This window comes from Trichosurus vulpecula, chromosome 4 (genome assembly GCF_011100635.1).
Source record: "Trichosurus vulpecula isolate mTriVul1 chromosome 4, mTriVul1.pri, whole genome shotgun sequence".
Taxonomy (NCBI): domain Eukaryota; kingdom Metazoa; phylum Chordata; class Mammalia; order Diprotodontia; family Phalangeridae; genus Trichosurus; species Trichosurus vulpecula.
In genome coordinates this window covers 28,537,798-28,561,200 of record NC_050576.1, presented here as the reverse complement: position 1 = coordinate 28,561,200, position 23,403 = coordinate 28,537,798, and the positions used below count along the sequence as shown (strand labels likewise).

At 43.7% G+C, this 23,403-nt stretch overlaps 2 protein-coding genes across 17 annotated transcripts in view; one reads left to right on the top strand and one right to left on the bottom strand.

Annotated features, from left to right (window-relative positions):
• Window positions 1-9,313, bottom strand: part of LOC118846676 (calreticulin-like) — a 47,331-nt gene extending 38,018 nt beyond the window's left edge. The window contains exon 1 of the mRNA XM_036755447.1: window positions 8,887-9,313. Coding sequence (XP_036611342.1) covers window positions 8,887-9,313 — 427 coding nt within the window. The remainder of the gene's footprint in view (window positions 1-8,886) is intronic.
• Window positions 2,089-4,084, top strand: LOC118845855 (heat shock cognate 71 kDa protein-like). 16 transcript variants are annotated; one of them, XM_036753921.1, is made up of 2 exons: window positions 2,089-3,496; window positions 3,999-4,084. In XM_036753921.1, exons 1-2 carry the CDS (start codon window positions 2,089-2,091, stop codon window positions 4,082-4,084), a joined length of 1,494 nt encoding a protein of 497 aa, XP_036609816.1. The 16 variants fall into 16 exon arrangements, with proteins under 16 accessions (XP_036609816.1, XP_036609805.1, XP_036609808.1 ...); XM_036753910.1 differs by having other exon boundaries at window positions 2,089-3,891; window positions 3,947-4,084; XM_036753913.1 differs by having other exon boundaries at window positions 2,089-3,917; window positions 3,982-4,084.
• Window positions 9,314-23,403: the final 14,090 nt, after the last annotated feature.

The window sequence follows — 23,403 nt, the reverse complement described above, 5'->3', positions numbered from 1 at the left end:
TTTGTCTCCGTAGAACCTCCCAGCTGTCAGTTGAAATTTACCATAACTTGACTAACGCTTAGATTGAACCCATCTTTTTTTTTCCCCATCCAGGAGAGGCAAAGTGAACTAGAATCATAGATTTAGAGCTAGGAGGGGCCTCAGAAGTGTCTAGGTCCTTTCTCATTTTATTGATGAAACTGAGGCCATGAAGAGGTGACTTGTCCAAGGTCACACAGGTAGTAAGTGCCAGAGGCAGGATTTGAACCCAGGTTTTCTGACTCTAAATACATTGTTCTTTCTACTCTGTTATTCTGATTTTAGCTCAACCTTATATAACAGATGAGGAAACTGAGGCCTGTGCAGGTAAAGTGACTTGTCTGAGGGTCCCCCGCCCCTAGATTTAGAGCTGAAAGGGACCTGAGAGGTCATAAAGTCAAACCTCTCATTTTACAGATAGAGAGACTGAGATAATCTACTCAATGCTGGAGTGAGTCCTTGGACAGAGCTGACCCGGCTGGGAGTGAGAAACTTGCTTCATCCCTTTATAACCAGCCTGACCTCAAGATCCCAAAAACCCTTGCCTTGACAATCAGGTACAGCCATGAACTGAACATTTGCCAGGCACAATATCCTCTCAGCTTTCTACTTATTTCCCGGGGATTAAGAATCAAATCAATGTTACCACTTCTGCTGTAAAGGGTGTGATAATCAACTTTCCTCTATCAGTCAGTCAGTATTTATTGTTAAGTGCTTCCTATGTGCCAGGCACTGGCTTATACCCAGAGGGTACAAAAAGATGCAAAAGACAGCCCTTGCCCTCAAAGAATTCACAATCTAACGGAGAGGGGGAGACAACAAGCAAACAACTATATACGAACAAGCTATATACAGGATAAGTAGGAAATAATTCATAACCCAAGGAAGACATTAAAATTAAGAGCGGTTGGGAAAGGCTTCCTGTAGGAGATGGGATTTTAGCTGGAACTACTCTAGAACTACTAGCTAGAATTCCTTTGAATGTCTACAGCAAACCACCCTTCCCTGACCACTGCTCCCAGCTTCCTCATTTCAATCTATTTCGGCTCTATCCTTCCAGTGCCCCCAAATCAAATGAGATAATATTTGTAAAGCATTTGGCATAGTCCCTGGCCCAAAGCGGGTGCTCCATAATGCTTTTTTTCTTCTCTCTTCTCCTTCCTACCATTTCACTCTTCCCTAACTTTTCATCGTGCACTCTGGAACTCCTATTGTTAACAAACTGCCCTTCATCATGGACCTCTTCTCAACCCTGGAAATTACTTTGTTTATATTATCTGTATATACTGTTTCCCTCCCAATGGAGGGATGGGCTGTTTCATTTTGGTTTTGTATCCTCCTTTGTAACACCTTACACAGTGTTAGGCATATAGTTGGCATTTGATGAATGCTACATGAATGAATAGTGATCTAAGTATGACTTAGCATGCCAAAAAAAATTAATGTGCTGTCTGCGTGTACCAAGACACTCATAGTACCCAGAGCAAGATGCTGACGAGACCCTGAGTCCTCTACCCTGACCAAAAGTCAGGGGCATCAAGTTGAATTCTCTTAGGAAGGACATTGACTAAGTGGAGTACCCCGAGATGTGATACCAAAGTGTTTGAAGCATCATTGAAGATGCTTGTCCTGAAGCAGAGGGGATGTACAGAGGATGAGACTGTGATCTTCAAATATTTGAAAGAGTCTCACAGAAAAGAAGAATTCTAATTTGAATAGGCCTCAAAGTCTGAGGAGACAGACCTATGGTCATAGATATCAAAGCTGGAAAAGACTTTTGAAGTCATGGAAATCATCTCTCTCATTGTATAGAGAAGGAAACGGAAGCCCAGGGAATGCGTCATGTGCAGGGTCAGCCAGGAAGTAAACATCAAAGATGGGATTTGAACCTAGGTCCTTTGTTTCCTGAAGCCTTTGGCATAAAAGCAATGACTTCTTAGAAGACTCCCTATAAAGGGCAAATTCTGGTGGAGTAGATTCTTAGAAATTTCAAGCTTCGGTCTACTCAGCACAGCAGCAGTCCTTCTTTCTCCACAGTGGTCACCTACGACCCCCGACTCCCCAGCAACCATGTCGAAGGGACCCGCAGTTGGCATTGATCTCGGTACCACTTACTCCTGTGTGGGAATCTTCCAACATGGGAAAGTGGAGATCATTGCTAATGACCAAGGAAACAGGACCACCCCAAGCTATGTCGCCTTCACCAACACTGAACGTCTAATTGGTGATGCTGCAAAGAATCAAGTTGCAATGAACCCCACCAACACAGTTTTTGATGCCAAACGTCTGATTGGTTGCAGATTTGATGATGCAGTTGTACAGTCAGACATGAAGCATTGGCCTTTCACGGTGGTGAATGACGCAGGCAGGCCTAAGGTCCAAGTGGAGTACAAAGGGGAGACCAAAAGTTTCTATCCAGAAGAAGTATCTTCTATGGTCTTGACCAAGATGAAAGAAATTGCTGAAGCTTACCTTGGGAAGACTGTCACAAATGCCGTGGTCACAGTTCCAGCCTATTTCAACGATTCCCAACGCCAGGCCACCAAAGATGCTGGAACCATCACTGGTCTCAATGTGCTCCGAATCATCAATGAGCCAACTGCTGCTGCTATTGCTTATGGCTTGGACAAAAAGGTTGGTGCCGAGAGAAATGTGTTGATCTTTGACCTTGGAGGTGGTACTTTCGATGTCTCCATTCTTACCATTGAAGATGGCATCTTTGAGGTCAAGTCCACAGCTGGGGACACCCACTTGGGTGGAGAGGACTTTGACAACAGAATGGTCAACCATTTCATTGCCGAATTCAAGCGAAAACACAAGAAGGACATCAGTGAGAACAAGAGGGCTGTTCGCCATCTTCGCACTGCTTGCAAACGTGCTAAGCATACCCTCTCTTCCAGTACCCAGGCCAGTATTGAGATTGACTCCCTCTGTGAAGGTATCGACTTCTACACATCAATCACCCGAGCCCGTTTCAAAGAGCTGAATACTGATCTCTTCCGTGGCACACTGGACCCTGTGGAAAAGGCCTTGAGAGATGCCAAGCTAGATAAATCACAGATTCATGACATCATCCTGGTGGGTGGTTCTACTCGAATCCCCAAAATCCAGAAGCTTCTGCAAGATTTCTTCAATGGCAAAGAACTCAACAAGAGTATCAATCCTGATGAGGCTGTTGCTTATGGTGCAGCTGTCCAGGCTGCCATTTTGTCTGGAGATAAATCTGAGAATGTGCAGGACTTGCTGCTGTTGGATGTCACTCCTCTTTCCCTTGGAATTGAAACTGCTGGTGGAGTTATGACCGTTCTGATCAAACGTAATACCACCATCCCCACCAAGCAGACACAGACCTTTACCACCTATTCAGACAATCAGCCTGGTGTGCTTATTCAGGTTTACGAAGGTGAGAGAGCAACGACAAAGGACAACAACCCGCTTGGCAAATTTGAGCTCACGGGAATTCCTCCAGCACCCAGGGGTGTTCCTCAGATTGAAGTAACTCTTGACATTGATGCTAACGGCATCCTCAGTGTTTCTGCTGTGGATAAGAGCACAGGCAAGGAGAATAAGATCACCATCACCAATGACAAAGGGCGTCTGAGCAAAGAAGACATTGAGCGCATGGTCCAGGAGGCTGAGAAATACAAGGCTGAGGATGAGAAGCAGAGAGACAAGGTGTCTTCTAAGAATTCTCTGGAATCTTACACTTTCAACATGAAGGCCACCGTAGAGGATGAGAAACTGCAAGGCAAGACTGGGGATGAAGACAAACAGAAGATCCTTGACAAATGTAATGAAATAACCAACTGGCTGGATAAGAACCAGACTGCTGAGAAGGAAAAATGTGAGCATCAGCAGAAAGGATTGGAGAAGGTCTGCAACCCCATCATTGCTAAGCTGTGCCAGAGTGCAGGGGGAATTGGAGAAGGTCTGCAACCCCATCATCACTAAGCTGGACCAGAGTGCAGGGGGCGTGCCAGGAGGCGTGCCTGGTGGGTTCCCAGGGGGTGGAGCAGCCCCGTCTGGAGGTGCTTCTTCTGGACCCACCCTTGAAGAGGTCGACTAAACACAACAGAAGAAAGAACATTCCGCGCAGCTTTCCAAAAACTGAAGGACTCAAATTTGTAGCCAAGGCAGTAGCAGTTTAACATTTAAGCTACTGTGTAAATCTGGGCATTCTGAATACTTGAATGTGTGCAGAGGGAGGGAAGTGAACAACATTGCACTTTATCAGTACTGTAAACAAGTGGAAATGCAATTCTTGTCCTGGAGAATAAAATCTATTTAAATTGGCACCATAAAAAAAAAAAGAAATTTCAAGCTTCAGTTAGAGAGATGGTCCTTCCTTTTACTGGGCATGCTGGCTTTTTTCTCACCTTCAGCCTCAATCATCTTGACTCCTGGGGTTCATATCGTATCCCTATCCACTGGCTACAGCTGCAATATGATGAAGGGGAAAGATTTCACTGGCCAGCTATGTGACCCTTAGCCTCAGTTTCTTGGCTCCCTTGCTCTTGACCATACTCTTGACTAGATTTCATTGGGTTTCACTGTCTAGTTGTATGAGCTGTTTCACTTAATGCCTCTGAGCCTCAGTTTCCCTATTTTTACAAATGGAGATCATCAGACTGTCTCCCTCACTCATTCATGATTATATTCACTTTTTGGACTTCTCCTCACCCACCCTGGATAAACCTCCACCCCGAGACCTGATTGGTGGTTCCCTCATTCAGACCATATTTCAGTAGGAGTCCTTCACCTCACTCTCATCTTGACTCCCTCTCCAGACTTCTCCTTTTCCCCTTGCCCCTAAACAAATATCCTTCCTCCATTTCCAGGTCCTTCTTATGTTTTGTCTTCTCCCATTAGAATGTTAGCTCCTTGAGGACACACTGTAAACACTTATAACCATATCTATTAATCTACTCCAAATAATAATACCTAGTATTTCTATAGTCCTTTAAGGTTTGCAAAACACTTAACAAATATTATCTATTGGTCTGTCTCCCCAATGCCTGTCTTACAAGGCTGTTGTGGGGATTAAATAGGAACCTGGCAGTGAAGTGAGAAGCTAAGTCAAGTTGTTATTTCAGGAATGTTTATCTAAGAGGGTGCTTTGCAGTTAATCCCCTAAGACATGGATGATTTTTCTGGTCTCTTCCCAAGGGCAGGTAGTGCAGGTTGGGGCATGTTCTGAGAAGGCATCTTTAATGTGATGACAAAGAGCAAGTCAAAGGAGGTGATAAAGGAGCCAAGTGATGCATCTTCAAGAAGTTGTAGAGAGGGCTAAGACCTGTTCCATCCCAAATACCATCAGGGTGATATTTGGGGATACATCCAAGCCCCATCCTCCAGGAATGTACTGCCTGGAGTAGGGGATGGGCTGTGGTGCTCGGCAGACAACCCCGGGCTCTAACATCTGGGCCCCTTCTCTTCACTAACACAGTCACACCTCTGTATAGGACTGCAAGAGCCCTCTTACTGGTCTCCCTGCCTCAAGTCTATGCCCAGCCCAATCCATCCTTCATTCAGTTGCCAAAGTGATTTTCCTAAATCGTGAGTCTGACCAGTTCATCCCTCGCTCAGTACACTCCTGTGGCTCCCTATTGCCTCCAGCATCAAATATAGAATCCTCGATTCGGTACATAAAGCTCTTCATCAGCTGGTTCTTCCTAACTTTCCAGTCCCTTTACCCACTTCCACATGCCCTGCAGTCCAGCCATCTTGGTCTGTTTGCTGCTCTGCACACATGGTTGTACATCTTCCTACTCGGGCCTTTGCTTTAGTCTCTGCCTGGAGTTACCTCCCTCCTCACCTCTTATCTCTTGGAATGCTTGCTTTCATTCAAAATTCAGCCTCAACATGAGGTCCCCTTGATCCTCACAGCTGCTAGTATCCTCACTCCCCAAAAGACTGTGTATGCTTTTTTCATATTACATATATGTATGTATGTGTGTATGTGTGTATGTTCACATTGTCTACATGCGAATATAAGTTCCTTTAGGGAAAGGACTCTTATATTTTTGTATTTTTATCCCCTGTATTTTTATTGTAGTAAGTGCCTGACAATTAGTAGGTGCTTAATACATGCTTTTTGATCAATTAATAGCTCTAACACTTGGTACTTTTCTGACCATAGTCTAACCATTTCATCTCACTGAGACTCAGTTTCTCTATTTGTAAAATGAAGATGATACATTTAATAATGTCTACGTCATGAGATTGTGTAAGAAAAATGTTTTGTGACTTTAATGCTATATAAGAGGCAGCTAGGTGGTACAGTGGATAGTGCTGGACCTCGGGTCAGGAAGATTCGTCTTCCTGAATTCAAATCTGGCCTCAGAGAGCTACTAGCTGTGTAATCCTGGGCAAGTCACTTAATCCTGTTTGCCTCAGTCTCCTCCTCTGTAAAATGGGCTGGAGAAGGAAATGACAAAGCACTCCAGGATCTTTGCCAAGAAAACCCCAAATGGGGTCCCAAAGAGTCAGACTCAACTGAAATGACTGAACAATAAAACAAAGATTTTTACAATCATCATCCCTACTAAACAGTATAACATTAGTTAGTGAGTGGTGCAGTGGAAAGGATGATTCAGAGTGCTGGATTCAGAGTCAGAACTTGGGTGTGAATCCCAGCTCTTTCATTATCTATAATGTGAAGGTCTTGGTCTAGATGACCTCTGAGATTCTTTCCAGTCCTAGCTAGCTAGCTAGATTTGGTATATGGTCATTTTATTTATTTATATGCATGTATATGGTAATCTTAGGCTTGGAAAGCACTTTACAAACATTATTTCACTTGATCCTCACAACTCTGGGAGGTGGGTGCTGTTATTATCTGCATTTTTTAGATGAGGAAGTTGAGGCAAGCAGCAGTCGAGTGACTTGTCCAGGCTCACATACATAGCTGCTAAGTGTCTGAGGTGGGATTTGAACTCAGGTCTTCCTGACTCCAAGTCTAGCCTTCTATCCACTCTATCACCTAACTGCTGATATTTATGAACCTAGGACACTGAGGGACAATGATTCCTTTCCCACAAGAGATCTACATTTTACAAAAAGCTCCTCTTGAGAGCTAGCTGGTGAAATTCGGAAATTCCCTAAGTGCCAATTTTTGGCCTTTTCAAACCTACTAGGACAGAGGTGCCAAGCAGCAGAGGAAAGGGAAAAAGAAAGTGTCTAACTCTTTCGAAAGAGAATTGGCACTTATCCACTATCCACAAACTCTGTAGCATGTTTCAAAGTGAGTTTAGAACCGAAGGGCCAAGCTACCTAGAAATCCTGACTCTGCTACTTGCTACCTATGTAACCTTAGACAGTCACTTCATCTCTCTGAGGCTCAGTTTCTTTCTCTGTAATTGAAAGAGATCAACTAGCACTTCTTAAGCACCTACTGTGTGTCAGGTCCTGTGCTAAGTGCTGGAGATGCAAAGACAAAAACAAGAGTCCCACCCTCAAAGAGCATCCATCCTACAGATCTGTAAGGTGGCTCCCAACCCTGGAGCCTCTATCCTCTTATTTTTATTATTACCTTCATTTTTCCATTTCTTTGTTGGACTCTAGCCCCTTAAGGAAATGGTTGGATAAGATGACCTCCAAGATTCCTTCCAGACCTAAATCTGTGATCCTAAAACTTATTCTGTTGACATGCAACTGGATGAGGCATCCACCTGGATTGTCATCCAGCTGAAAGTGACCTTTGAGATCATCTCATCCAGTGTGTTTGCAAAGGAGACTGACACTCAGAGGAGGGTGATGGTTTGGCCAGGGTTCCACAGCTAGCAAGTGAAAGAGTCAGGATTCAAATCTAAGACTTCCTCTGCTCCTAGACCCATACTCTTTCTACATCACCTTGTTCTCTCCTGGGATTTATTTGAATGTATGTATTTCCCCTTTCCAGTGATGCTGTTTGAAAGAATTCCAGCAGTAGGTTACCTGAAGGTCAATGAAGAAGCCCACAGAGATATTGAAGAGGCTGGGGCATATTGACAACATAGAACTATAACAAAGTGGCACAAAATACATTGGTGGAGATTCATAGTAACTACCCAGTGAGAAAACTGCCTCTGCTAATGCAGGCTGGCACCTTCTTTGCTATTTATAAACTTTGATGTGTGCCCCTAAGAGGTTAGATTGCTTAGGGTCACACGTCCACTCTGTCAGGTAGCACCTGAATCCCAAGTGTTGATGGCTGTGAAGGTAGCTTCTATCCACCAGATCAGGCTGCCTCTCACATCAGGTGATATAGAATAGGAAAAGCCTCAGTATATAGCTTGACTTAGGGTAATAGGAGGAGGAAGGGCAAGAAGAGCAGAAGCCCACACAGAACCAAAGGAGATCTTGTTAAATTCATGTTAAAATTTGTGTGGGATGACAGAACGTTGGCACTGGATGGGACCCTCCAGAGAGGGTGCTGTCCAACCTCCACCTTTTACAGGAGAGGAAACTGAGGTGGGGAGCAATGGCATGGCTTGTCCAAAGACATTCAGATAGTAAGTGACCAAGCCAAGATTCAACCCAAGTCTCTCCCCCATCCCTCACTTAGGCCTCTTCCCAATCTGCTCCATCACACCGGAAGCTAAAGTCTTTCTTCACAGTACCCCCAAGGAGTAGTTAGAGTCAGGGGCACTATGGTCATTTTCAAAGAAGCTAATAGAAGCCGAGAGGTGCCCTGACTTGCCCAGAACTGTACACTTCGGGTCGAAGCTAGGACCTCTTCAGCTTATTTGTGGGAAGGAGAAAGCTGAACGTCTCGCCCCGGGGTCCTTCCGCACCGTCCCCTCCCACCTCGCCCCAGCCTTGGGATGTATGAGGTTCACACTATCCACAGAACCACCCACCCACCCCGCGCGGTCGAAAGCAGCTCACCGCCGTCTTCGAATTCCTCTCGGAAGTAGACGCGCCTCCTCCACTCTTGCCGCGGCTGCCCTGGAAAGCTGGCTGGGCCACCGCCACCGCCACCGTCCCTGCCCCCGGCACTGGCCGTGACTGTGTCCGTGGCTGGGAAACTCCCGTTCTCTGCTTGCGGGGCCTTGGCCGTGGCGTTCGCAGCGTCCCTGGCCGTGGCACTGCCCGCAGCGCGCTCTCTGCCCAAACTCGTGCTCTCTGTGGTCACGCTGCTCGTGGGGGTGCTGTCGGTGGCGCTGTCGGTGGTGCTGTCGGTGGTGGTGCTGTCTAGGGTGCTGGTCGTGCCGCTGTCCGTGGTGCTGTCCGGGGCTTTCTGGTTGTCTGTGGCCCTGGGGCTCGGGCCCTCCCCGCTCTGGCCGCCTGCTGAGGTGACCAGGAGCACGGCCATGGCCGCCATCGCCGGCAGCCACCTCATCCCCAGCCCGGCCGCCGCTGGTGCGCCCTGGCCTCTCCAGGTAGCCCCTCTGCCCGTGGCTCCCTCTGTTCTGGAACTCGACTTCCACAGAGCACTTTGGTGGGAAGAGGGGCTGGGGCTTTCCCACAACTCCAGCTTTGAGTGTGCCCCACAAGTGGCTGCTTCTCATTCGCCTAGACCCCGGTATGATTGCGGGGCTGCAGCCAATGGCTAGGGGCCACACACCTGGAAAGCTTGAGCAGGAGGAGACGCTGACCCCGGGGGAGGGGGAGAGCAGATGGAGGGGAGCTGGAGTCCCAGAGCAGGGCCCTGAGGGGAAGGAGAAAGCTCTGCCTCCTTGCATCTTCCCTACACTGCCCCTCCCCCAGACTCTGGGAGAAAGGTGGAGACTGAAGCTACATTCAGAAAGGTCATAGATGTGGGTACTCCCTCCACTAGTACAGATTGCAGCCTACCCAGGCCTCTATAACAACAACAAGAAGAAGAAACATTTGTAAAGAATCTACAATGTGTTAGGCATGGTGGTAAGCCCTTTACAAATATTAACACATCACAACAACCTGAAGAGATAAATGCTATTATTATCCCTATTTTACACATGAGGAAATCAAGACAAACAGAGGTTGACTTGCCCAAAGTCACCCAGTTAATGTCTGAGGCAGGATTTGAACTGAGGTCTGACTCTAGTCCCAGCATTTTATCTGTTGAACCAGCTAGCTGCCTTCTGTACATTATTACCTTCTGCATGTTACAGTAGAATGAACACTCAGTCTGGAGTAAGAGGACCTGGATTTAAATCCTGCAATGCAATCTGTGTGACCCTGGGCAAGTTGTTTAGCTTCCTTGGGCCTTAGTTTCTCTATTTGTAAAATGACAGACTCTGAAGTCTATACCTATGATTCTTAAGAAAGGATGCACCCCACATCTAGGGGCCTGTCTCTGGGTCTTTCAGGATTTCACTGGTCTCTACAACTTTTCACTCTGTGACTTGGCTCAACTCCTTTCCTGATCAAGGAAATATCAAGTTGCATAAATAGACCCAAAAGTATGTCCAAAAATCAGGGAAGGAATAGGCTCACTGCCCTGTGTCCTGGTCAGGCCACACTGGAGTGCTGGGAGACATTCATAAGTTGGAGAGTGTCCAGGGAATGGCAGTCACAATAGTAAAGAGCCATTAGTCCGGGTCTAATAATAATAATAAATTATAGGTGGGGAGATGAACAGTGGCTGGTGTTAACCAGTCTACCTGTTTTTAAGTTCTCTGCTCGGCATGCCATCCCATGGGCCCATATGAGTATAATATAGCCTATCATTAGCTGCATTGCCAGAGAAAGATGCTAGCTCTAACAGTCTCATGCTTTGTAAGATGTAACTATGATTCTTTTTTTTTTAATTTTTATGTTTTGCAGGGGGGAAGGCAGGGCAATTGGGGTTAAGTGACTTGCCCAAGGTCACACAGCTAGTGTGTCAAGTGTCTGAGGCTGGATTTGAACTCAGGTCCTCTTGACTCTAGGGCTGGTGCTCTACTCACTGTGCCACCTAGCTGCCCCTAACTATGATTCTTATAATGCTCATTGACCTTAACCACTTTGGGGTGAAATTTCTTGCAAATCTGACAGCCAGGCTACAAGATGCATTCATCAATCATTAATTCAGCTTCATTCTTCGGAATGAATCAAACCCATAATCAAATGGGTAGAGATATGAGACCTTTATAATATGTGTGAACATGAGAAAGGAAATGTGGGACCCTTCCTTGGAATCCCTTAGGAATGAGCTCTGGCTTAACCATGTTTGTAGCTGTCTAATGAGTGACACTATAGAGCAAATTCACATTTGAAAGGAGCCCCAAACTCTCTCAGGAAACCTGGGTTCAAATCCTAGCTCTCACCTGGACTAGCTTTGTGACCATCAGTAGAATTCACATCATCACTATCATTGTTTATAAAGCATTTTAAGATTTTCCAAATGTTCTACATATATTATCTCATTTGAGCCTGACAACAACCCTGTGAGATAGGGGCTGTTATTATCCCCATTTTATGGAGAGAAACTGAGGTTGAGAGAGGTTAAGTGCTTTGCCCAGGGTCACATAGCAAATTTCTGAGGCAGGATTTGAACTCAGCTCTTCCTAACTGCAAGTCCAACACTCCATTTATTATGCCATCTAGATTCTACTCCCTTTGTTTGAACCCCAGTTCCCCCAACTATAAAACAGGGGCAGTGATAATGGTGCCAGCTACTTCATGGAGATATTGAAAGGGCAGTGTATGCTACAGAAATGTTGACTTATTTGTGTTATTTCATCCGTTTCCTTCACAGTCCTTGATGCCATTTCTGCTTACCCAAATCCTAGACCTTATGGCAGGGTTCAATTTGTATCTCCTCCATAGAGTCTTCTCTGATCAATTCCACCCCTTGGAAATACACTGGTCACACAATACAACATGGCAGCCCCAAACTAAAGCACTATATGAAGGAGGGAGGGAAATGACAGGCTCATGGCCCTCTGCCCTAGTCATGATACATTCCAAGTACCTTGTTCAGTTCTAAGTACTGCATTTTAGGAAGGATGATGAAAAGGTAGTATATACCAAAGGAAGAGATCCAGGTGCCGAGATGACTAGAGGCCTTGTTATATAGGAATTAGCTGAACAAACTTATCATGACTCAGCTCAAATCCCACTTTCTGCAGTAAGTTTTTCCCAGTCTCCTCCAATTCCCTGCAATCTCCTTCCCTCTGAGATTTTCTTCCACTTAAGCTATGTCTATCATACAGGTATATCATTATTTGCATGCAGTCTCCCAGTTTCTTGAGGGAAAGCAGGTCTATTTTTTTGCCTTTCTTAGTATTCTCAGTGCCTGGCATGTATTAAATGCTTAATAAATGCTTCTTGATCTTTGAGACTGTTGACTCACTTACTGACCTTGGCAGGTTGAGGTTGGAGAAGAGAAACTTGGGGAGGGCAGGACACCAGAACTGTGTTCAAGTATCTGAACATAATCTAAATGTATGTAGGATGGATTAGCATGGGGAGGGACCTGAGCCAGGGGGACCAGTTAGGAGGCTGTTGCAATAATCCAGGAAGAGGTGATGAGAGTCTGTGTCTGTCTGAGTAGAGATAAGAGAATGTGTATGAGAGATGTGAAAGTAGAAACCATGAGATTTGACAACAGATTAGAAAGAGGAGGTAAGTGGGTGTGAGGAATCAAGGATGACCCTGGGTAACTAGAAGGATGATAAAACCCTTGACAGAAATAGAGAAGTTCAAAAGGGCAGAGGGTTTGGGGAAGGGGAGGAAAGTAATGAGTTCTATTTGGACATGTTGAGTGTAAGATACTTATGATACCTCCCATGGGAAATGTCCAGAGCTACAAGGAAATTAAAACTATCCATTCAATTTGGTTTTAAGCTAAATCTGTACACAAACCTCCTATATGCTCAGGGAAAGGTCATGGTGTAGCAAAGGAAGAAAGAACTTAAATATTTTTCTTTGGTGAACAATTCACTTCAAAAAAACCTTTCCACTTTTATTGATATTTAGACATCTTGGTTTCCAAATATATCCCTCCACCTTATAATAAATCCCTTGTAATAATCCTTATAACAATCCATCACTTAAAAGAAAAAAAATTAGAAAGAAAAATATCTTAGCAAAACTAACCAATACACAGACCAATTCTAACAGCATATGCAATACTTCATACCCATAGACCTTCACCTCTACAAAGGAGAAAGGGATGGTCATTTTCTTATCCTTTCCCCTGGGCCAAGCTTGGTAATTATGATTATACAGCATTCCATCTCAGTTTTCTATACTTTCATTTGCATTGCTGTAGTCATGGTGTATGTTGTTTTCCTGACTCTATTTACTGCGTCTTGCATTAGTTCATGTCTTTCCACTTCATCATATTTGTTATTTCTACCGTTTTATTCATGTATCACATTTCCCCAATCGATGGCATCTACTTTGTCAACAATTCTTTGCTACCACTAAAAGTGCTGCTCTCAATACTTTGTGTCTAGAGGATCTTCTTTATGTCTTTGATCTCCTTGGGATATATGCTTAGCAGTGCAATCTCTGGGTCAAAGGGCAGAACTACTCACTTTTAACATCTATTTAAATCCATCAACATGCATTAAGTGCTTACTATATGTTAGGAACTGCGTTAGGGTGCTGGAAATGCAAAGACAAAAGTGAAATATGCAATGTGTTTGAGGCATTACAAATTTCAAATCTGCCACAGAAGCATATTTTTTAAAATTTCATCAATATTAACAGATTTTGATTCTGTCTATGAAATACCCAAAAGCATAAGTGAATGCTTTCAACCAGCTATGAACTCTGATACTGGTCTGTGTTTTGTCTGCCAAGCAGGTAGTACCGAAGCAAGAGTTGAGGAGCAGGGGAATCTTCTGACAATTAAAATCACTACATTTCTAAGGGGAAAATTATTTGCATGCTCAGATCTGGGATTTATTCAGTGACAAAGGTCCACAAAAAGGAAGGAAGCCTCTTTCAGAGGTTAAAAAATTCAACAAAGCAATAGATCGATTTATTCCCAGCACATCATCATCTTCATCATCACCATCATCATCATCACCATCACTACTACCACCACCATCATTATTATTTTATAGCATTTAAGAGTTTTAAATGTTCTATGCATATTATTTCATTTTATCCTCACAAGAATGCTGGGAGATAGGCGCTATTATTACCCCTACTTTACAGATGAGCAAACCAAGGTGGACAGAGGTTAAGCGACTTGCCCAGGATCACACAAATAAGTATCTGAAGCTGGATTTGAACTCAGGTTTTTCTGACTCCAGGTCCAACACTCTATCTACTGTGCCACCTACAGAAGGATAAAGAGAAATAGATGAATTAGAAACTTGTGGGAAAGGATTTCAAACCCCAAATGAAAATTTTTAAAAAATTCTAGGTATATTTTAACAACATCAAACAGGTTGAGAATTGATAAAAGTTCCATATCTTCCAAGAGTGATCTAATGATGATATGATGAAACCAGAGTTGGATGGCAGCTTTGAGATCTTCTAATCTAATGGTCCACTCATATCTCATCTTTAGACAGGACTACAGCCACATAAATTATTTTAGACAGCCACCAAAATCAGTGTCTATGGACTTCCAGCCTTTGGACTCGCAACAATTTGGAACTAGCTACTTCATTGAGAGCTTGATATAGTTCAAAGGAAAGGAATTTAGGAAATTGCAGCATAGAAAAGGGAAATCCCTAGCCCATAGAGACATGGCCAAAATTCAAATGAAGGGTGTCTGATCCCACATCTTATCACTTGTTTACTTTACCCACTGTGCCATCCTGTCTCATGGCCCAAAACGTTAAGGATATTGAAAAACAGGAAATAAAAGTACAGGAAAAGAAGTATTTAAAGAAACCACTAATGCTAAGTGAACACTAAGGGCAGAGTTAGAATTCTGTTGGTCTTTTTGTAACTCTTGTTTGATGGAGAAAAAAAATACAAAGATTCTCGTCTTCCCAAGAGTGTAAGAAGACTGTCTTGTCTCCAAGCAGAAAAAAAAAATCTTTTTCTCCTCATTTTCACACCCTATATTACATAGTATTTAAAAAAAAACCTAAATGGAAAACTTAGTGATGGTTATATGGTTGAGAGGTAAAAGGGACTCCAGTCCAATGGCTAATCCAATTGCATTTTACTAATGAGGACATTGACTTAGGGAGATTGAGTAACTCAATGTCATACAACTAAAAAATAAATTTGGGTAAACCTGGGAACTGCCTTTCTTACTTACTCATAGTTCATATACTACCGCAACCCTAAGGCAGTCCCTCATCACCTCTTGCCTAGATGATTAAAATAGCCTCCTGGTTGATCTCTCTGCCATAAGTCTCTCTCCTCTCCAGTCTGATACCAAACTAAGCTTCCTAAATGCAGGTCTGACTATGTCACACCTACCAGCTTCCCTCCACTCAGCAAACTACAGGGATAACCTTATTACCTCCAAGATCAAATGTAAGATCTTCCATTTGGCTTGTAAAGCTCTTCGTAACTTAGCCTCTTCTGACTTTTTCAATCTTCTCATTCTTCAGTCTCCATGAACTCTATGATCTAGTGACATAAATCTTCTTGGTGTTCCTCTCGCAAAACAAGCCATCTTTACTCCACGAATTTTCACCATCTGTCCTCCATTCCTCAAATGCTCCTTTCCTCCTGGCTTCCTTCATTTTCTGCTAAAATACCACCTTCTGCAAGAAGCATTTCCTAGTTCCCCCTTAATGCTAGTGCCTTCCCTCTAAGATTATCTCCAGTCTATCCTGCATGTATGTATGTCTCCCCCATTCGAATGTGAGCTCCTTAAGGGAAGGGAAAATATTTGCCTTTCTTTGTATCCTCAGTGTTTAATGCATGCCTGGCCCAGAGCAGGCACCCAGTAAATGCTAGGTAACTGAGTGACCCACAGCTCAAGTCTTCATAGGCTTCTGGATGCTGTGTTGGCTATAAGCAATTATGCCAATAGTGAGAAAGCAGTCACAGATGTATCCAATGGAAAATGGAGCCAATGAATGTATAATGAATCAGGTGTTCTTTGAGAGCAGGGACTGCTTTTGAGTCTCAACTTAATAGACATATGACTGAAGAGATGAACCCCAGCCCAGACTTCCTGCTCAACAGTCAACAAAGCAACTTTCATCTGCTTTCCTGAGACAGCCAAGCCATCTTATCTCTAATCTGCAAGGGAGTAGTGGCCAGAAGTAACAGCTAGTGAAAAATCAGGCACTATTTTTTCTTTTTTAATTCTCTGACTGGGGAAGGGGAAAGGAGGCAGAGATCAAATCTGTCTGATATAGATCATTATCTAACAGCATTATATAGTCTCTCTGCCTTAGTATGGTGCTTTATTTTTGCTGTTGGAAAAACTTCAATCTCTCTATGAAGGAATAAAGTCAATACAGGTAGCTAGGGAAAGATATAGATAGGTAGTAAGCGCTTAATAACAGCAACCAAGCTTAATAATGTATAATAAAGGCAGATACGCTCTGCATATAGAGAACGATGACATTGCCTCCTTAGCTTACCTTTTGTCCTGGTTCAAATTCATTTCCTTGGTGCTCGGACACTGACTCTTGGCAGTCTCCAATTTCCAAGTTCTTTCTACATCCAGTAAGTGTGTGAGACAGTATTTGAACCCCAGCAACAATCTGTGAATGGTGTCATCCAACTTCTAACACATAACCAAAAAGGATCTGGAGTATAGCACACTAGGCTATAAACTGAAATTCACCAAGGGCTTAGCTGTTTAAAGCCCCCAGAGGCGTGGCTGTCATATTTGCTCAGCCAGTTGACTGTTCCTTTCTTGACCCAATAAGAAAGGCATTCCCACCTTACAAAGGGATCAGAGCACAGACATGCTTGTTTGCACATTAAAACCTCATCAGGGTATGACTATTCTGTGACTGTATCCATGGAGGGAGGTAGAGGAACTCCATTTGTTACCTAAGTATTTACAAAGTATTTACCAAATAAATACAAGATAGATCCCAGAAAGCACTCATTGTCTATGGGGGAATTACGAAAGGCTTGCATAGAAGGTGGTACTTGACTGAGTCTTTAAAGAAGAGATAGGAGAGAGGAGAGAGTATATGCCAGGATGGAGTCTTCTGTGCAGACCAGCAAGAAGGGCAGTGTGACTGGATGTATAATGAGGGTAGAAAGGTAGGTTGGGGTCAGATTGTGAAGAAGGGCTTTAAGAGGCAAAGAGGTTTGTGGTTGATCCTAGAGGCAATAGGGAGCATTGACAAGGTCATTTAGGAAAAATAACTTTATTAGCTGTGTGGAGATTGGATTAGGAGTGGGACAAAACTTGAGTCAAGGAGACTAATGAGAAGGTTATTGCAGTGATACGGGCAAGGGCTTGAATTAGGGTGGTGGCTGGGTGAACGGAGAAAAGGGAACGGGGGAGAGATTTTGAAGAGACATGATTTGGCAATTGATCGGATATGTGAGGCGTATTAGGATGAAGAAGAATGAGGAACCCAGGGTGACACCAAGGTTCTAGCTCTAATATTTTTAAGGTCCCTCTCATCTCTGACATTAGCCATCTTAAGATCTTCCCAGCTCTGACATTCTGTGTTTTAAAGCTCCATTCCCAACTCTCTCACATGGTGGCTAGAGAGCCACTTCACATGGAGCCCTGAACCTGGGAATCAAGAAACCTAGATTCAAGAACCTTATACACAGTATCAACAACATTGTGTGATGACCAACTCTGATAGACTTAGTTCTTCTCAGCAATACAATGATCCAAGACAATTCCAAAACACTCATGATGGAAAATGCTGTCCTCATCCAGAGAAAGACCTATGGAGTCTGAATGCAGATCGAAGCAGATTGTTTTCTCTTTTTTCTCTCTCTTGTAGCTTTCCTCTTTTGCTCTGATTCTTCCTTCACAACATGATTAATGTGGAAATATGTGTAATACAATCGTACTTGTATAGCCTATATCAGATTGCAGGCCATCTTGGGAAGTGGGGAGGGAAGGGAAGGGGGAAAGTTTAGAACTTGACATCTTATAAAAGTGAATGTTGAAAACTAAAAAGAAAGAAAGAAATTGGGGGAGGGGGGAGCCTGGATTCAATACCTCTCCCACTAACTCGCACTAATTCCTTTCACTTTTCTGAACCTAATTTTCCTCCTCTGTATAATTGAGTAGTTGAATCTCTGAAGTACATTCTAGCTCTAAATCCTATGATTCCATGACCTCTCTGTGCCTTGGTTTTCTCATCTGTAAAATTGGAATAGTAAGAGCACCTGTTGTGAGGTTGTTGTGAGGATCCAAAGAGATGCATATGGAAAGACCTTTGCAAATTTTAAAGTGCTATAGAAATGCTAGCTATTATTATTATCAAGTAGTCACTGAAATACCAACTCCCAAGTTCTGTGATATTTCTTCTTTTTTTTTTTCGGTAGCAACATGTCTGAGATGTTTTCAAATCTTTTGAGACTTTTTCCTTTGATGACCTTAAATTTGCATTTTCTCTTGCATGTATAGAGAGGCAAGGCAGCATATCTGAAGCAGCCTTGTACGCTGGGGAAGAAACAGGAGGTGGGGTGTGTGTGTGTGTGTGTGTGTTGGGCCTCACTCCCTCTCCACCCCCTCTCCTCAGATCCCCAGAGGAGGCAGCTCAGGACCCCACACCTGAACAGCAGTGCCTCATGCCCACACTATCAGCTCTGTCCCTAATGCCATCATCCAGAGGAACAAACCTTGTGGAGAAGTGGCCTGGCACTTGCCCCTGCAGGGAGTACAGGCCCCACCCTACTGAAGACCCAGAAAAGATTGTTCTTGCCACCAAAGTTCTTGGTACCATCACAAAGCCCACCTAGTCTAATTCCCTCATTTTCACAAGCCCAGAAAGGTTAGTTAAATACTCAAACTTGCACAGATATTAAGTGTCAGAGGCAGGATTTGAACCCATGATCTTTGACTTCAGTGTCCAATGCTCTTTCCTTTGAAAGCACCCTGGCTGTCTCACAATGGGAGCCATTATTATTTTATAACCAAGCCCAAGACTGTGGTAATAGGGACAGAAAGGAGGTACGTTTAGAGAACTTAATGGAAAAGATCAGAACTTGAAACCAGCTGGTACAAGCAAGGGCTGAAGACTCTTGTGTTTTTCCTCATTTGGGGATTTTGTGACTGGAGTGTTTGCCCTGATGATCAGGATTCCTGACAGGCTGGACTCTGTGGCCTCCAGAGAGCCCTCTGGCTCTGAGCTTCTGTCTCTCTCAGATGGGGTGCTGGGGTAAGAGGTGGAGGAAACATGAGCTGGCTCTGTGTTGTGTAGAATGTTAGTTGGTGACTTCCAGACTCCAGGCCAGCAGAGAGGACATGGCTCAGATCCCAGAGAACTCTCTTTAGTGACTTGGGAGTGGAAGTTTGATGATAGCAGCTAGGGCTGAAAGGGAAAATCAAGCTGATAATCATTTAATATTAATTTAGTAACCCCGATAAGAGCCAGAGCCTGAACTAATCAACCAGAAGAAGAGCCCAGACCTAACAGCTTCTTTGTTCTCTGAGTAAACTCAGAGAATACCTCTTCCTATGTCAACAAGGCCAGATCAGGCTGACTTAAGAGCATTCTTTCCTCTTAACTCTGTGGCCATTAAGAATGAGACCTTTAACCCGAGAAACTATCTTGAATAATGTGTTTTTCTTATCTTAATATTTTATGGGCATATACTATGTTATGGCATGTTAATGGTAAATTAAACTCAGAGATCCTAAGTTGTAATTTCAATTGACACTGTCAATTATTGTATTTACAACCTACTCCATTAATCCTTTTCTTGTATCGTGGTTAAACATACATGGGGATCATAAAATTGAGTAACACAGGCATGCTGAGTTGGGACTAAAAATGTATTTAAACCTCCTCATTCTTTTGTTCAGATAGTCAGAACTTAAGCTCTGGCTCCTTGTATGTACAAGTAAGCTAGCTCCACTAGCTTTAAGGGAATAAACATCATGAATTTACATATCGCCTAGCTGTTTGCCTCCTTTAGCCAAACTTTCAGGTCGACAAAGGTCACAGAATCTACATCCCTCCAGCTGCTCTACAATCTGTCCTCCACACAGGGGCCACATTGATATTCCTGAAGCACAGGTCTGACTTTGCACTCTAGCTCAAGAAGCTTCCATGCCTCCCTGTGACCTCTGGGATCAAATACAAACCCCTCTGTTGGACTTTAAAAGCCCTTCATGGGGCAGCTAGGTGGCGCAGTGAGTACAGCACCACCCCTAGAGTCAGGAGGACTTGAGTTCAAATGTGACCTCAGACACTTGACACACTTACTAGCTGTGTGACCTTGGACAAGTCACTTAACCCCAATTGCCCTGCCTTTCCCCCCTCAAAAAAAAAACTCTTCATAACCTGCTTTTATAGACTTAGACATTGCTCCTTTTCAGAGGCAGGTAGAGTACACAGAGTGCTGACACTGGAATAGGGAAGAGCTGAGTTCAAATGTAACCTCAGACACTAGCTAGCTGTGTGACCTTGGGCAAATCACTTAACCTCTATTTACCTCAGTGTCCCCATTTGTGAAAGGGGATAATAATAGTTCCTACTTTCCAGGGGTTGTTGTGAGGGTCAAATGAGATGACATTTGTAAAACACTTAGCACAGCTTCAAACAGTCTAGGAATCCCAGCTATTCTTCTGTGCTCTATAGTCCAGACAAACTACATTACTTGCTCTCTGCACTAGACCTTCCATCTCCTGCCATGTCTGCCTACAGGGCTCCCACCTCTGCTTCTTGGACACCTTAGCTCCCTCCATGGAAGGGGTCTGAAGTCCTCAGTCACGAGCTCCCCTCTTTTTTATCTCCCTGTTGCTCATCTTTACCCCCTCCCCCAGATTCCCCGCCATCCTTCAAGACTCACCTCAAGCCCACCTCTTAGAGAGGCCTTTCCGTGGCAAGTGACCCTGTATTGATTTTTTAAAAACATAGTTGTATACGTATGTATTCTCTCACAATAGAATGGAAGCTCTGTGAGGGCAGGGACAGTTTCACTCTTGTTCACTCTTGTATATCCTCAGAGTCTAATAATAACCAAAATAATTGCTAGCATTTTTAGAACACTTTAAGGTTACCGAAGTGCTTTACAAAAATGATCTAATTTAATCCTCAGAAGTCTTGGGAAGGGGCAGCTAGGTGGCGCAGTGAGTAGAGCACCTGCCCTGGAGTCAGAAGGACCTAAGTTCAAATCCGGCCTCAGACACATGACACATGTGCTAGCTGTGTGACCTTGGGCAAGTCACTTAAACCCAATTGCCCTGTCCCCCCAAAAAAGTCTTGGGAGGTAGGTGCTGTTATTACACCCACTTTACAGATGAAGAAACTGAGGCAAGCAGAGATTAAAATGACTTGCTTAGGGTTACACAGCTAGTGTCTAAGAATGAATTTGAATTCAGGTTTTCCTGACCCATTGTCTCACTTAGCATGCCACAGTTACTAAGCACCACCTAGGAGGTCCTTCATAAATGTTTTTTGATTGGTTGCTTTGGTCATTCAAAATCCTTTAGAAGACTTTGTCTCTGGGGTCAGAACTAATTATAGATAGGTTGACATAGGTTTCATTGATGTCATCTGTGACAAAAATTAATCAAGGGGTACATTGATTAGGTACTGCTGTGTGGATCACTAATTCAACCATGCTGAGATAGTTATGGGCTACCCCTTGATTAACCTCTTAAAGAGGCCTATCCACTGAATGGGTGTTACCTCACTCAAAGTGAGAACCTGAAAAGACCTCAACCTAAAAGGACCAGGGTCTGCCAATGCACCCTGGGCAATCACCAATCATCCTGATGAATATCAGGCCAGTGGACCCAGGTGGCTCTGGAGGAGAAAGTGAGGCTGGTGACCTTGTACAGCCCTCATTCGCTCAAATCAAAGTCAACTTCAAGTCATATCATCATCTCCCTGATGTCATGGTCCTCTTCGAGAATGAAGGACAAACACAATTCATGCTTAAATGAGCCATTTGAGGAGGGCATGACGTAGGCAGTCAGGGGGTTGTATCTGGTCAGTGAAGAGCCTGGCAGGAGATTCAAGGTGAGGGTATATTAAAGGACTGGTGTCCATCTGAGTCCTTTATACTTTCTCCTGTACTCTGTTCAGGGGAGGTACCCATTTATTCAGGGGGAATAAAGGTAAATTATAATTAAAATGTTCCTGACTTCCCAGTGAGTCTTGCTTATTCCTAGACAATGTGAGTATGTTTCTAACAGTTGGGGGCTCATTGTGGGATCAATATAGCATCAGAAGAAAGAGGTATTTCAAGTAGTGGGCCCTAGTATCTGCAGGTGAAAATTTCCTTCTTCAGACTGCTAATTTCCCAGGAGTATTTTTCTGGAATCCTTTGGAACCCAGGAATGTGAGTAAAGGGGGAAAAGGGAAGGAAAATGGCCATAGACAGCACAAGTCAGGTGCCTGAGCAATGTGGGGGAGTCCTGCTTTGTCATGCCTGGATTCACTCCAAGTTGAGAAATAAGATTTGCTTGGAACAGGGAAAAGAGCTCTTAAAATATTTGACCTAGGTGGGGAGAATGGATTTCTCCTAGTGCTTTCAAGAAAAGTACTGGTGGGTTGACCCAGGGAAAGTGATTTGGCTGTGAGCGCTTGCGGTCATGTAAGTCCATGCATGAACCCAAGGGAAGCTTGGGTGACATTGTGAGGGTGGGGTTGGTTGAGTCTGGCTAGATATTGGGGAGACCAGGAGGCTTGAGTTTTGGGAGGACCCTTATGGGGGGCTTTTGAAAAAGACTCTAAGCCTTGGCACCACGATTTCTGGACCAAGACAGTTTGGCCAGACTTTAATCTGTGGGGAGGAAGGCAAGCAGAGCCTCCTTCCCAAGTCTCCGAGATAAGGGAAATTCTGCTCTACACCCTGGAGCAAGCTCTCAAGAAATCCTGAACAAGAAACAGGGAGTCATTATGAGGATTGGTTCTGTTGAGTTTGCAGAGTTAAGGGAGGACAAGAAAACATAAAGAAAGAGAGCTCTTAGAAGTTATGACCGAATTCGAAAGAGAAGAAAGCTGGGAGCTCTTAATTAAGGTTTGATTGGGTCCTAAAGGTTAAAAATCTGTATATTTTCACTAAACTCAGTCTATCTAACATCAAGCAAGTGTTTAAACTGTAGAAGAGAAATAAAGGGGTTTGTATGAAAATTGGATGATCACTTTAAGAGGTTCAATGGTCTGCTTAGAATGTGATTAAAAGTTGTTGGTCATTTTAACCTTTAAGTTTTAAGGTAAAAAGCAGTTGGAGAAGAAGCCTGGTGAGTAAAATATTTTTTTCATTTATTTGAAATATTTGAGGTAGTTTGAATCAAGATTAGGAAAGAAAGATTGAAATTGGAGATACAGAGGGTAAAAAAAAAAGTTTCAGTAAAAGTTGGGAAATAGAGAGATAGAAACTAGAAATAAGGGATTTGGGGGGGCTGAGTCCACGTGGCTCTGGGTCCATGTGCTCTTGGCCACCCAGTCCACCTTA